The sequence below is a fragment of the Bombyx mori genome, chromosome 1 (genome assembly GCF_030269925.1).
Source record: "Bombyx mori chromosome 1, ASM3026992v2".
NCBI lineage: Eukaryota > Metazoa > Arthropoda > Insecta > Lepidoptera > Bombycidae > Bombyx > Bombyx mori.
The window spans coordinates 10080313-10094849 of record NC_085107.1 but is presented as its reverse complement, the minus strand read 5'-3'; the positions used below and the strand labels follow the sequence as shown (position 1 = coordinate 10094849).

The 14537-nt window shown below is 34.2% G+C and overlaps 1 protein-coding gene across 2 annotated transcripts in view; it reads right to left on the bottom strand.

Moving 5' to 3' along the window:
- Window positions 1-12003, bottom strand: part of LOC101744421 (neuralized-like protein 4) — a 28133-nt gene extending 16130 nt beyond the window's left edge. The window contains exons 1-18 of one of the 2 annotated variants that reach the window (XM_012693607.4): window positions 11776-12003; window positions 11500-11657; window positions 10708-10809; window positions 10346-10459; window positions 10051-10212; window positions 9676-9811; window positions 9533-9596; window positions 9039-9171; window positions 7899-8054; window positions 7250-7390; window positions 7073-7160; window positions 6613-6715; window positions 5759-5935; window positions 5144-5234; window positions 4643-4760; window positions 3745-3853; window positions 2509-2702; window positions 1382-1567 (exon numbers count right to left, since the gene is read on the bottom strand). In XM_012693607.4, the coding sequence (XP_012549061.2) occupies window positions 1382-1567; window positions 2509-2702; window positions 3745-3853; window positions 4643-4760; window positions 5144-5234; window positions 5759-5935; window positions 6613-6715; window positions 7073-7160; window positions 7250-7390; window positions 7899-8054; window positions 9039-9171; window positions 9533-9596; window positions 9676-9811; window positions 10051-10212; window positions 10346-10459; window positions 10708-10809; window positions 11500-11652 (2227 nt within the window). In that variant the 5' untranslated portion in view covers window positions 11653-11657; window positions 11776-12003. The remainder of the gene's footprint in view (window positions 1-1381; window positions 1568-2508; window positions 2703-3744; window positions 3854-4642; window positions 4761-5143; window positions 5235-5758; window positions 5936-6612; window positions 6716-7072; window positions 7161-7249; window positions 7391-7898; window positions 8055-9038; window positions 9172-9532; window positions 9597-9675; window positions 9812-10050; window positions 10213-10345; window positions 10460-10707; window positions 10810-11499; window positions 11658-11775) is intronic. The other variant, XM_004929921.5, reaches the window with a different exon arrangement.
- Between the last annotated feature and the right edge of the window lie 2534 nt (window positions 12004-14537).

Genomic DNA, 14537 nt, shown 5'->3' with positions numbered 1-14537 from the left:
TATGGGCTCCAGTAACCACTTAACACCAGGTGGGCTGTGAGCTCGTTCACCCATCTAAGCAATAAAATAAAAAAAAATACTTATGTTAACTTATTTCTTTATTTGTGACTTATTTCTCTATATCTATTTAATGAAATCTTTTAATGTAATTTTCATCAGATGATGAAAAGAATGATGATGATGATGATCAAATGATGAAAAATTCATATTAATTGGACTTGTTGTGTCTTCAACAAGTACAATTAATACGAATATAGTATGGACACGTAATATGGACCATACAATAATTTTATTACTTTAACGTAATATCCCGCACAGAAACAACAAGATAAAAAAAAAACTTATAGCTCGATTTGCAATTAAAACGTTTCTTTTTTGTTTTTAAACTATGTAATTCTTTATTAACCTTGTACAAAATTATCGAAAAACAACTTACAATAACAAAGGTCACCTAACTTAACCGATATGGCGTCACAAATAGGCCAATTATTAAGGTAATATTAAATTTGTTTACATTTTAAATCGCAAAAGCTATTACAAAGAAAGCGGTTTATCACTTATTTAAATTCTGATTAAATAATATGGTATAGATAATTTATTCGCTCGTTTTTTCGAATGAATATTGTGCATAAAAATGATAACAATAATATTTATTATATATTGAATACGTTGAATATATTGCAGAAGAGTAATGGGGAATTAATATTAGTAGCTCGGCGACTCTTTTGATAAATTGTTCTATTGAGATTCTGTTATGCCGTACACTTTATGGCTTATTTATTAATTTGCTTTCGCGAAAATCCATTGCTGGGTTCAACTTCTTTATGCACATTTTCCTATATACAATGAATTTTAATAAAAGAAGACCTTTACGAATTTATAATAAATGATTGGAAGCGCAACTATATTTCACTGTTTGTCTTTACGTGGCTGCAGAACTTTACGTGGCTGCAGCAAAGAGTGCTGGTCGATTTTAACAAATCTAAAACATTGTGAACCAAGCTCAGATATAATAATATGGTAAACAAACCGCTTTGAAACATTACTGATTTCGTTGTTCTTGTGCGAATATTTCCTAAAAAAATTTATAATCTAAATCTCATTTTCGGAGAGTATTGTATTTTTTTTTATTGATCAGATGGATGGACGAGCTCACAGCCCACCTGATGTTAAGTGGTTACTGGAGCCAACAGACATCTACAACGTAAATGCGCCACCCACCTTGAGATATAAGTTCTAAGGTCTCAGGCAGAAATAGGCAGAGCGGTGGTACCTACCCGTGCGGACTCACAAGAAGCCCTACCACCAATAAAAAGCAAGTGCATTAAAAGAAATTACCTTTATTATATAAATAGATAAATTAATTTATGCTACAACTTACCAACACGACTTCCGACCGTCAGGGTGTCCAAATCGAGAGGATAACCACTACGGACGCACTCTCCGTCTTTCATCATAGCTGCCCCGCTTAGAATGTACGTATCCCAATTGAGATCAGTGGCTGTCCCGGCTACGGCACCTACCCCCCCGGTTGCTTCGAGATCGTCCGGGCGTATCGCAGTCACACCTACACCACAAACGTAGAAAATTTAGTTTGCTTTCGTTTTTTTTGTTGGCAAGCAAATAATTTTAAAAGACGACCAGGAAATGTCGATAAAAGCAACACTATAAAATCGATAGTTGACATATCTATTTAATATTACGTGAAACAAAAACTTTGTACCTCTTTTAACGAAAATTGCGCGGACGGAGGAGTATGAAATTTCCCACGCTTATACTTTACATAGAGAAGGAGTGAAGAATGCTAATATTTTTTCAAAATTATGCATACAAAATACATTAAATTAATAAGAAAAACATTGTACACACAACCATGTTTTTGACACACACGCATATATACTCTTTTGTTTATTGTTAGTCTGTGGTCAAATTGAGAATATATTAATATTGTTTGTCTTTAATATTATTTGTATATAGCGTAGCCTTAGTGAAATCTGTGATTATAGAAGTCTTTGACAAGAGAACCTTAATAATGTTCAAATTTATAATTTAAATTAATTATGGTCGAATTTCGACCACTGGGCGACCACTAGATTAAAGAAAATCTCGAACGTCAAGCGACAATTTAACGTGATGAGAATCGACCTATTCTTGAAACTGAAACGCACGACTGCATCGCGACCGTCGTCTTAATACGACCCATAGTTCCTATATTCATTTATCGTAACTTATGGCATTTTTTTTATTGCTTAGATGGGTGGACGAACTCACAACCCACCTGGTGTTAAGTGGTTACTGGAGCCCATAGACATCTACGACGTAAATGCGCCACCCACCTCGAGATATAAGTTCTAAGGTCTCAGTATAGTTACAACGGCTGCCCCGCCCTTCGAACCGAAACGCATTACTGCTTCACGGCAGAAATAGGCGCGGTGGTGGTACCTACCCGTGCGGACTCACAAGAGGTCCTACCACCGGTAAAGTTCTTTGAGCGGCTCGTCTACTTACCGATCTCTAAACTGCCGATCCAGCAGTCGACCATCTTGTCGATTCGTAACTCGAACATGTCGCATTCTCGCAGCGGTCGCGAACTGAACAGTACCGCGTCATTGAACTCTGAATAAACGGTCGCTCTGGAAGCCGTCAATCTGTTACGACTCAAACGGGCGTTGCGACCGTGAACACGATGGAAGCACATTTCACTAGAAACACGACATACCTTCTACAATACACTCCATAATGTTTTCACAACTGATAATCTATACTAATATCTATATATTAATAGGTGAAGCAAAAACTTTGTACTACGAAAATTGAGCGGACGGAGGAGTATGAAATTTCTCAAACTTATAGAGAATATAGAGGAGTGTAGAATATTAATATTTTTAATAATTATGCATAAAAAATACATTAAATCGATAAAAAAACATTACACGCACTACCATGTATTTGACACACACACGCATGCATATTATTTGTTTATTGTCAAACTTTTCTTATTGCTTAAAGTCTGTTGTCATATTGAGAATAGATTAAATATTGTTTGTCTTTAACATTTTTGTCTAATTTCAATTAATTATAACCGAATTTCGACTACCGGGGACCACTAGTCTATACTAATACATAAATCTACAGTGGTTTTTACCGATGTTCCGTTATAACTACTGAACCATGCATCCGATTGACTTGAAGCTTGGTATTCATGTAGAGAATACATGTATTTAATGGATAGGCTAATATTTATATGAGTGTTGGACTCCCTACACCAGTTGCGGGGGCGTTAATGATGAGAATCTTTGTGAGGGTGAGAAATATGTAATAATGTTAATTTTAAATGCCCAGCGAAGCGGACGGGTACAACTAATGTCAAAATATAATCGTTAGAAATGGGTATTAAAATATGTTCCTGCAACCAATCAGATATACATGCAATAATTGGATGTTAGTTTTTCTTTTTTTTTTGGTAAATTACGAAGATATTTCAAATCAAACAAAATGAAGGTATTTTGATATGAAAATATGGCAAGGAGCAAACTTCATATTACGTGTCGTGTTGATCATTTTAAATATCGTCATAAAACGATAGTTCTATTCTACAACTAAGCCGTTGAATCAATTCTTTATATTAAAGTATTAGAATCGAAGCCGTAAGCAAATGAAGATACAAGGATCAAATTATTCATATTACAACATACTACATCTGTCATTTTGATTGCATCAGCATAAATAAAATTGAGTTCTTACGGGTTTACTGTTGCATTGGATTCCGTTGATACCGGAGAGTCAGGAGAATGCACGGGAGGGGGTAAATATATATCGACGATTGTTGCTTGTGCCACGCGTCCGTACAAATCTATTACGAATAGAAAACAAAAATCTTAGTTTTCAAAGTTGTCTCCTTATTCCGTGTGTGATTTGATACTAAACAATTAAGCCTCATAACTGCAAATCATATAAGGTGAAAGTGTCAGTTGTATGGTAATACAGCTATACCCTCAAGCTATTTGATATATGGCTGAATCGCGCTGACGACATTTTCAAAATAAATTTGCAATCATACAAGTTCCGACCAATAACATTTGGCCACAGACACAGCCCACTGAAGTTTCCAGACCTTCTCCGTGGGTCTCGATTCCGTTCCGGTGGTAGATTCAGCCAAGCACTGGTGTTGCATTTGATGTTAGCATAGTCTCCCAGGCTGAGCCCTGTGAACTCGCCTACACGCTCGGTGAAGATAGCATCACCCCTCGAGGTTATTACCAATGAGTAGGACAAAAAAAATAGCATTTGCATCAGTCTATCGAGCATTTTAAATCGCTCGGCAAACATGTTCCTTCTATTGAATTCAACACCCAAAGTTTCCACAATATTTTACCACCGTGAAAAATAAATTCCTAATCTTAAATGACAACACCACCATTCTTCCAAAGGGAACTATGAATGAATGATTCGAGACAGAATTGATTAGTTCGCGAAGGAATTACGCAAGACGCCGACTAATGATCGCAAGCAAATAAACTTCGACAATTAATGGTTCACTGTTGTTAGCTGGTTGAAATGTACCAAAAAAATGGATATTTCTGTCAAATGAATAAACCATGATTGAAACTTTGCGTTGTTATATCACAATAAATGCTGTTACCAATAATCCCAAAAACATGCTCCGGTATGTTAAAAGCTGCCGGCCCCTGATCGATTCCATTTACGTAAAAATGTAAAATGCCCATGTCTTTGCGCATGACTCCCACAGTATCACCTTCCTACAAATAAAAATAAAACTAAAATATTGTAACGCAGTGTGCTTAATGCGAGTATTTTAACGTTCTCGATCGCGTAAAAGTTAACTCAAATTTGTATGAAGTCGGAACAACTCCACTACGTTTGCCGCTAGGGGCGCTGTTTCGGCTCCATACAAATTTGGGTTAACTATTACGCGATCGAGAACGTTAAAAAACTCGCATTAAGCACATTGTTCCTAGCCACACTTAGCAATATAATCAATTATCATAGTAGAAAACTCCCTTTATTTTTAAGCCACTTTATTTTACACGATCAGTAAATTTTCTGTTAAATAGGTAACGAGTTGAAACATATTATTATTATCTTTAAATTTATAGAACCAAATTTACATTGAATTCCTTACCACTAATCTGTTTAAATTCCTAACGTATTGAGGGATTATAATCGTCCCATCTCTTATAACATCTTCACCGGTAATAGCCCAAGTTCCTGATCTAAAAATTTAAAGCAAACACATCAATTATTATACAACTGACATAGTACGCATAGATTTATGGAAAAATTAAGTGTTCATTTACTTGAATTACATTGAAATGCATTTATGGCGACATACAAATATGACATTTTTCTGTGAGTCTATGACACAGTGCATTTTGAATGAAATAGATTTAACTAAATCTTCTACAATTAATACTTCAAAAAGTGTTTTAATTTTTGTTTCTCTTACGAAACAAAACTATTTTTAAACAAAATCAACTTGTAAATATAATATAATAGTTGTAAAAAGTCTAAAATATACAAGTTATATTTAAATATTCCGTGTATTAACTATTAAAGCAACTGCTAGCCAGTAAATGACAAATTCTTGTAGGGATGTAAATTTTTGATTCAAAATTAGCAAGTTACAAATCAATTCATTTGAAAGTGATTTTGATTAATTAAAAACTACAAATTAATTCGGTTGACTGTCAAAAGAAAAAAAAGGGGAAAAACAAAGAAAGTTTTAGGCGATACACACTTGGCATTGCTCATTCTGAATGGAAACTCAAATTCTGATGCTGTATGCTGCGTGACTCCAATTTCAATGCTTCCGGCCCACTTCGGGATAATGAGGTCGAGACGTACTTGGAACAGTTCGTTTGTTCTCAAAGTTCGGTTCGTCATCACTACCCCGTTATTGAAGAATTCGAAAGCACTAAATGTAAACAAACGTAAAGTTGATTAATTTCCTATGTATCTTTTTTTGTATGAATTTGAACCCTAAATCGTATGCACTCATTGATTTAAATCAAACGAAACCAACTCTGTTCATTCCGATTCGTTGCCATACCATTATGCACGGTCGTTATATTTCATAATTAGTAAAGTACTCATTTATGAGATTATGTTTGTTAGGAAACTGTATGGTTCTGTACCATATCCGATTTATTGATAACTATACAACAAGAATTTGAAAATATTTAAATCACATACACATCCCATTTCAAAGCTAAAACTTATTTAGTATCATTGTGACCATTAGAAACGCGATAAAACGAAACGACATACGAAAGTGACTAAAAAGAGACAAATATGGATCTTTAGGATTTAGTCTGCGACAGAATGAGTTAGAAAACTTCTGAAGGTTTCGCTTCAGCTGTATGTAAACTAGACTTTTGTTGTAATTTAATTGATTGACTACGAGTTGGCTGTTCATACCAATGTCGATGAACGATAGTGACCATTCAATGTGCAGTATGCCAGCCAATAAAAAGTTTTATTACTGTCGATCTAGAAGTATTTTTGTAAAACACAAAAATAAATATAAGTAATTTTCTTAGGGATAATCAATTTATCATTACATATATTTAGTAAAATAAAACAAATACTTACTTAGGCCTATGAGCAGTCTTACCATCGTTAATAATAATAACATTCGAATCACGCAGCGTATGAAATAAAAGGCTATCTTCGTCTATAGCTGGTCTAAATCGTCCTGTAATTTCGAAGTAATGTTATATACGAAAAATCACAAATAATTACAATTCAATTAAAAATATATCATTTTAAGGAATGTACGAAAATTTTAAGTAATTACAAGTTAAGGGAGCTCTTCATTAAAATATATATTAGTTACATTTAAATATACAACATTGAATTATCTTATTAATAAAGAATTTACTTTCAAATTTATTTTGACGGTTTAGATTTAAACCTATAATTCGTTTTATACTAAAATCACAGACTTGATGCTTTTGAAAGTAGTCTTACATCATAGATTTGTTGCATTTTAGAACTGATATTTTTGTAAACACATAGTTACTGTTGAATACTGACTAAAAGCAAATCTTACTTGGTTCGGCGATGTCGATAGCATTCATTGGTTGTGGAATGTGTTGGATATTACTATCCATATCTTCACACGGATCCACTATTGAAACCTGCATTAAGAATCAAAATATTCTATTTTAATGCTTATTCTAAATAGTTTCAACACAGAAGCCGGCAAGAATAATTGCATTAGACTTACTTTAACAGTCATTCCATACAAATCGACGACGCCCCATACTTGCGGCTCCACTTTATCTGTGGCCACACCTTGATCGACACCATTTATAAAATAATGCAATTCACCATTGCTTTTCCGCAACAGACCGACCGTTTCCGCTTCCTAAACAGAAAAAAATTTAGAGCCGGTACTACATTATTAATTTAGACTAGGTACATTTTCTTATACGCGAATGAAGACAAGGGACTTTTTGGCGGTAACGCGAAAAGTGAAGTTGTGTGAATTGTTTTATTTTGTCTATTAAGTGTTTCTTCATGTTTAAATGTGTAATAACGGTGGTTTATTAACGGTTTAATATCTGTGAAAGTGCACAAATGTGGGAAAATGAAATAAACTCGCTGGACGTAGCTTCTCGGGATCCTCCAAAAAGTCCATTGAAAAAGTCTCAGTAAATAACCACCATTTTACTGAGATTATATTTCACCCCATATCATCTCATCTCATTTCATTTAACTTCATGTCAGTTGATTAATCTGGGTTTCCTTCATTTTTTATTATTCATAAACTGTAAATAATTAAAACGGCGAATTATAAAAATCTTATTACTTGACATTGGCTAATGCCAAACCGTGCCGGAGTCAAAAAATAAAAAAGAAGAATGAAGACAAACCCTCAATTCATCCAGATTAAAATTCCCGTATTCCATGCAAGTGCCGTGTCCGTTCAAAAGCACTTTGCATCCAGACATCATTATCGTACCAGAGTCCATGTTAGTCATAGTGGATGGAAAACGAATTGTTGCAGGGTTATGCGTGGTAACGCCCACCTGCGAACAATTACAATTTTAAAAGCTCACTTGTACTATCATCATCGTCTTAGGCCTTACAGCCCAGGGTAGGCCTTAGCCTGGTACAGTATGTCTCTCCAGACTCAAGGCTTTCTCCTTCCAGTTCTTGACACCGATAGTAGTAGGCAGCGGCTTGGCTCTGCTCCCGGCATTGCTGAAGTCCATGGGCGACGGTAACCACTTACCATCAGGTGGGCCGTACGCTCGTCTGCCTACAAAGGCAATAAAAAAAAAACTTTGAGGTCGTGCTCTAGGCCAGACAACCATCGGAGTTTGGGCCTGGCCTTCTGCGGCCCTCTGGTTTGCCTATATTATATTATATTATAGTTATAGACTATATTATAGTAGTTGTCTTGGCATTCTGGTCTCCTTCATTTGAACTACATGTCCTTCACTTGTACTATCGCTAAATTAAAATAGCCATCTGTTTATTTTAAAAGAATAATGCTAATTTAATGTACGGTGAACTGCAGAATTAGATTAATCTTTTGAGTTCTTATATGTAATACTGTGAACACCGAGTTAATAAAAATAAACTACATATAAATAAGGCATCAGTAGTTTTATGGTGTCAATTATATATACTATTGTGATGATAGAGCAGTTATAAATATTAATACTTAAACTAAATAATACTAAATGATGGTTAAATGTCGTCTTGTGTGAGAGATTTGTTGTAAAGTATTGAGTTTAGTGTTTTTGTAATTAATTCTAATATTTATCAAAATTTACGTTTTAAATATTAATTTATGAATTCAGTAAATTTAATTTCAATACCGTTTTGAGTAAAATTTTAAGGAGGCTAAACGCCGCCTATGTTTCTCCTAATGTAAGTACTGTGAAATTAAATTTGTCTATTGTACATCACAACGAGTCTACTTCATATAGATTACTTCATTACAAAATACTGGTCAGACGACACTGAATTTGGTCAACTGCATCAACGACATTGTATTTCATTACCTCAACACTGCCACTCCATTTATCAACTAATCTATCTATACGTATTTCGAAAAGCTCGTTGTCATAAAGAGGTCGATGTGTCATCACAACTCCGTTATTATAATCATCCAATGGCCGGGCTCTCTCAGCTGTCCTGAAATATAATAGAATCTCCATGAAAATTTTTATTTTAAAATTCGCTTATATGTTTAGTATGTACAATGTGCAAGTGCTCTGTGGTGATTGTATAATGATCCTGTAATATATATTTTTTACCATCATAAAGCATGCAGAGTAATTCCTGTGTATCTTGAGCGCTATGGACATATCCTTCTTCAAACGAGATTTAAGGAGGGTCCTCCATATTAGTCAGCTTGGCTACTGATGCCGTCTTATGTACATGAGCAATGGTGATCACTAAGAACCACATGGGTGGTACGCTGCTCTGTCTTCAATGTTAATTAAAAATTAAATAAATATATACTCCAGTCATTATCACAATAGATATTACTCACTTATTATTCCCAGAGAGTTTCACTAAAATTCCACATCTTGGATGAAATCTCAAATGATCTTGAGCTGTAAATTTAATCAATATGTTTAGACTATATTGTATCCATTTTATTTACAATGTAAATATTTACAAACAAAAACAAACCAGAACTACAAGCTCCTTCAGAAGACATGGGCACATAAATATTTTGAGTTTCTTTTGGGAAGGGAGCAGATGGAAGACCAGCTACATCTATTTCGCTAGATGTTAATGTATCATCATTGTTGGGATCGTCTTCAGCCTGTATATGTATGGCAAAACATTAACAAATTTAATAAATAAATGTATAAATATTAAATTAAAGAATAAATAAAGTTTTTGACCTCCAATTATCAACCTTATTTTCAAATACAATATAATTTTATGTTTAATTAACAGATTAAAAAGTTATCCACATTTAATTACAATCAAAGTGGCTTCACATAAAATTTTCTTTCCAAGTATATTTTTATTGAAGCAATCTTAGCTGTTAATTTATACCTGAACCAAACAAAGTTCCATTGCTGTCCTTAGTCCATTCACTTGTGATATAGAAACTTGCACACACTGACCATAAAGATCAATTACTGCAAACAACCTAGGTGGCAAATCTTTGGCAGCAACTCCAAGGCATCGTCCATTGATATAAAATGTTAATTCCGCCTAAAACATAAATTCACATTATAAACTTTTTCTCGTATAAATAGAAAGCTATATTACTCAAATTACATTTGGATACTTTTAGACTGGTTTAGTATGTCGAAATATTTTTCTTTTAAAAGTAAGTAATTAATACCTTGCTTGTTCTCATAACACCTAAACAATCACCCTCTCGAAGAGTGTCAAGCTCGGGCCCATAAGAATTTACAAGAGTTACACCATCCTTCACAATAGAGCTGCCTGACATTATCTGTTAAAAATATACGATGGACATTTAACCTTTTTATTTTTATAGTTTAACTTATATAACTTTTAATTATGTTTATAGTTTAACCTATTTGATTTTAATAGATGTTAACTTGACTAGGGAAATGGTCTAGTCTGAAAAAAGACATGAAAATTATGAAATTTATTAAGTTTAACTACTAGTAATTAGTAATTTAAATATTATTTGTTGTGTTAGTAATTAGTACCAAATTATTAATTTTTCTATATTACCCATGCTGTGTTGCGAAGTTTAGTAGCAGTGGCAGGAAGCTCCATAAACTCTGGATCCAAAGTAGTGACTCCTATTTCTAAGCTGCCATTCCAAACGTTCACCTATGACAATGTTCAATTTAGATAATCAAGATACATATAGGTAATTTAATATTTGTAGGTAATTAATTAAAAATAGCTCAATTCAAGATTTTTTTTAATGATGGAAGAATAACTGGTGCCCCAAAGGTATTTCCAGCTTTACCCTGACTGGATAGCACGCACGAGCTTTACTAGGCTAAGTAACAGCTGACAAAACCCCTCCGAAAGAGACCTGACTGTTCAAGGGCTCAACAATTGTAACAAGTCCGATACTTTTTTGCAAACATGAGCAATATACTTTTGTACTTAACTGTCTTTATTTTAACTAATATGATATTTTATTGTTAAATAAAATGTTAATTTACATAATACACACTGATGGACCAATGTATGCATAGTCTATATTCTTAAATTCTCCAAAATGCATTTTTATTAGCTTGTTTTTATTTAACATCTATCCATTAACACACTCTCAAGAAGTTAGTTATGCTCTCAGTTGTCAGATAATTTGTTGCTAATAAATATTTAGTATAGTTGAATTTAAAATACTTCTTTGCTGTTAATATAGGGCATTATATTACAAATAGAAAGTATATGCAAAAAGTATTGATTGTGCTAAAGTACTTGGTCATTCAAGAGTGAATTTGCCGTGAGTGATTCCTAATTATTTGCCCACAAATAAAATATATTTGCCCGGTTCTCACAGCTTACCTTTCTATCGATGCAAACTTCAAACATAACATCATCAGAAATCGGTTCAGCACTTAATATTAAACCATGATTAAATTCTACAAAATTTCTTATAGCTGTTGAATTATCATTAAGCAGTGTAACTCTGTCGCCGCACCTTCTGTGGAACTTCATTTTTTCTATGGAATAAGAAAAGCACAGCTATGTAAAATTATTAATGACTTGCAGTAGGCAATGGCAGTGTTAAAATAAGTTCAATGCAATTATGTTTTCGTATTATTTAATTCAAAAATTTACCTACATCTAGCACCTTTTGTGATCGACATTATGAATTTATTTTTAAACACATTATAGGACTTTTTATATTGAAAACTGTTACGAACATACACATACTTTTGCGCGAATCAAGCATGCTTGTAATTAATGTATAAAGTAATTCATTATTTAAGTTTCCCCGCAAAAAAAATTAAATGGTTAAGTGCAAATCATATTTTCTTTAAAATTGGTCTTGTCAATAAATTTTAAATGTCTGCAGAATAGTGATTGCCTAGGCAATTGCCATTCCGAGTTACAAAATAGATCGATATCAAAATTAGCTCGAATTGCAATCATGAACTAAAAATGGGTTAAAGATTTTTCTCCAATTATGCTTATCGGAGAATTATACTATAGTAAACACTACTATAATATTTTTTCATATTGTTTACGAAGAAATCAAGTAAAGTTTCACCCTTTAATTCAAACCCTAAAATTGAAATTATTAATCCATTGAGTTTCTCGCCAGACTTTCTGGGCCGTGACTCGCGAATCCGATCCGGCGGTAAATTTAATGAAGCACTGTTCTTGCTAGGGGCTAGTATAAACAGACATTCAAGGTGAGCCCGTGAATTTCGGTACCAGTCCGAGCGTAGCTAGGATAGCCCCTTAGGCTACCAGAGATAAGCTAGGGGTAAAAAATGAAACTAGTAGTTTTATTTGTGATTATTTCTATTCAATTTGACGAATCCAATTCATTCGATTGCTGAAACATTTCGTAAGTTACATTACTATTTTAATATGGTATAGTCTGTGTAAGAGTCGATCAATATAGCGTTTTGTTTTTTCAAACAAAATACTCTACAAGCTTTGATAGGTGTAGGACAACATGAAAATTACAAACCATTTCAAAAATTGTAAACATAATTTTAGGCAATGTTAAATTAAATGTAACTACAAAGCAAACAAACTTGGATTATTGAGGTCGTAGATGTTATTAAAATTCATTGTTTTACAAATTCCTATATTTCAATTATACTACAATTTACAACTTTAGTAAAATCCCCTGAAAAATTTAATCTTTAATTAACATTCGTTTTATCTAGTAAAAACAAAAAGTAAAAATCTGACTGAATCTTTGTCACTAAAAATTAATTAAATGTGATGGTTACTTTTTTATTGACGGAATATATTGATATTGTCATCCCTACTCAATAATACACTATGTTTATTTAATATTTTAAACACCTTTGAAGAGAATAAAAAGTTTAGCATCGTATGTGTACCATTCTCGCTATAACAACAGCTACCATCATTTGGGCACGCTATAAGCAATACATACTTCTAATTGTTAGTTTTGGTATAGATTCCTGCTACTACCAACTACTTCTTACAAAACATAGTCTAGAAAAACTGTGCCCACAACTTAAGAATAGAGATCGACCAGTGACTGGTGCATATTGGCAACGGGAGGCATAAGTTATACAACGCTCAGTTTCTCAAGACTCTATACTTCAGGAACATGAAGATTCGAGATTCTTAAACGCCTTTCTTTTCGGGCAGGGGCCGAACCCTACCCCTGGTAGGACCTTTGGGAGTCCGCACGGGTAGGTACCACCACCCCGCCCATTTCCGCCGTGAAGCAGTAATGCGTTTCGGTTCGAAGGGTGGGGTTGCCATTGTAACTATACTGAAACCTTAGAACTTATATCTCGAGGTGGGTGGCGCATTTACGTTGTAGATGTCTATGGGCTCCAGTAACCACTTAACACCAGGTGGGCTGTAAGCTCGTCTATACATCAAAGCAATAAAAAAAAAAAGGTGTCCGCGCCTAGCGGCCACGCAAGTTATGTGGGACTTGACGGTCTGTAGGTGTTGGGAGCAGACCGCGGGCTCAAGAATATTTTCTAGGCCCTACCCACCAAACGACTCCCCTTACACTCTCTCATCTGACATCCGATCTCCGCTCAGGGTCAGAATCCAGACGGAATAGTTCGATCAACACTAGAAACAGACTCGCGGTGCTACCCCTACAACGCCCTACCGACGGGTCGTCGGAGCAACAGTCGACGACTCTACGTCAGCCATCAGTCAAGCCGCCGCAGGTAGTGCCTCTTTTGTACTAGAATTTCCCGCAGGACGCTATATACCGCCATCCGATTCCTGACTCAGTAGTATCACTATGATTTTAAAGTTTTATCAATTAAGAAATCGATTAGTTCCGATTTTATGACCGGTTATCACGATTTGAAACTTAATGAATATAGAATATTAAAAAATAATAATCTGCAGTTGATTTTAACAGTTCCCATCACAAAAATGTGGTACCTATTAAAAAAGAAAATTCAGACGGGCACGTCTTATATTTGAATTTGAAAAAAACTTACCTACTTGCTTACTATTTCGCTTCCGATGTGTAAAATGGAATGGTCTCCATGTTACCAGGAACCATTAGGTACCTACATGCCAAAAAAAGTGTCATTAACTCGACTGCTCATTTGCGAAAGATAATTTGTGAAGTAGGTACATATATTCTTTTTACAAATAAACAATTATTTGCGGTCGGTAAAGGCGTATTGATTTACAAATTTTCACTGTTGTCTATCTTCTATCAAACATTGTTCGTTTTATATTATCACGGACAAACTATAAAATAGACTCGACCTATTTTTTATTCCGACTCCCAACTTGCAAGGCCAGGTGATATGGACTTCCCACTGCCCGTATGCATTGTTTATACATTAAATTGGAAACTTTTATCTATTTATTAAAGTTATAATGAATACTGCTTCAATAGAGTTTGC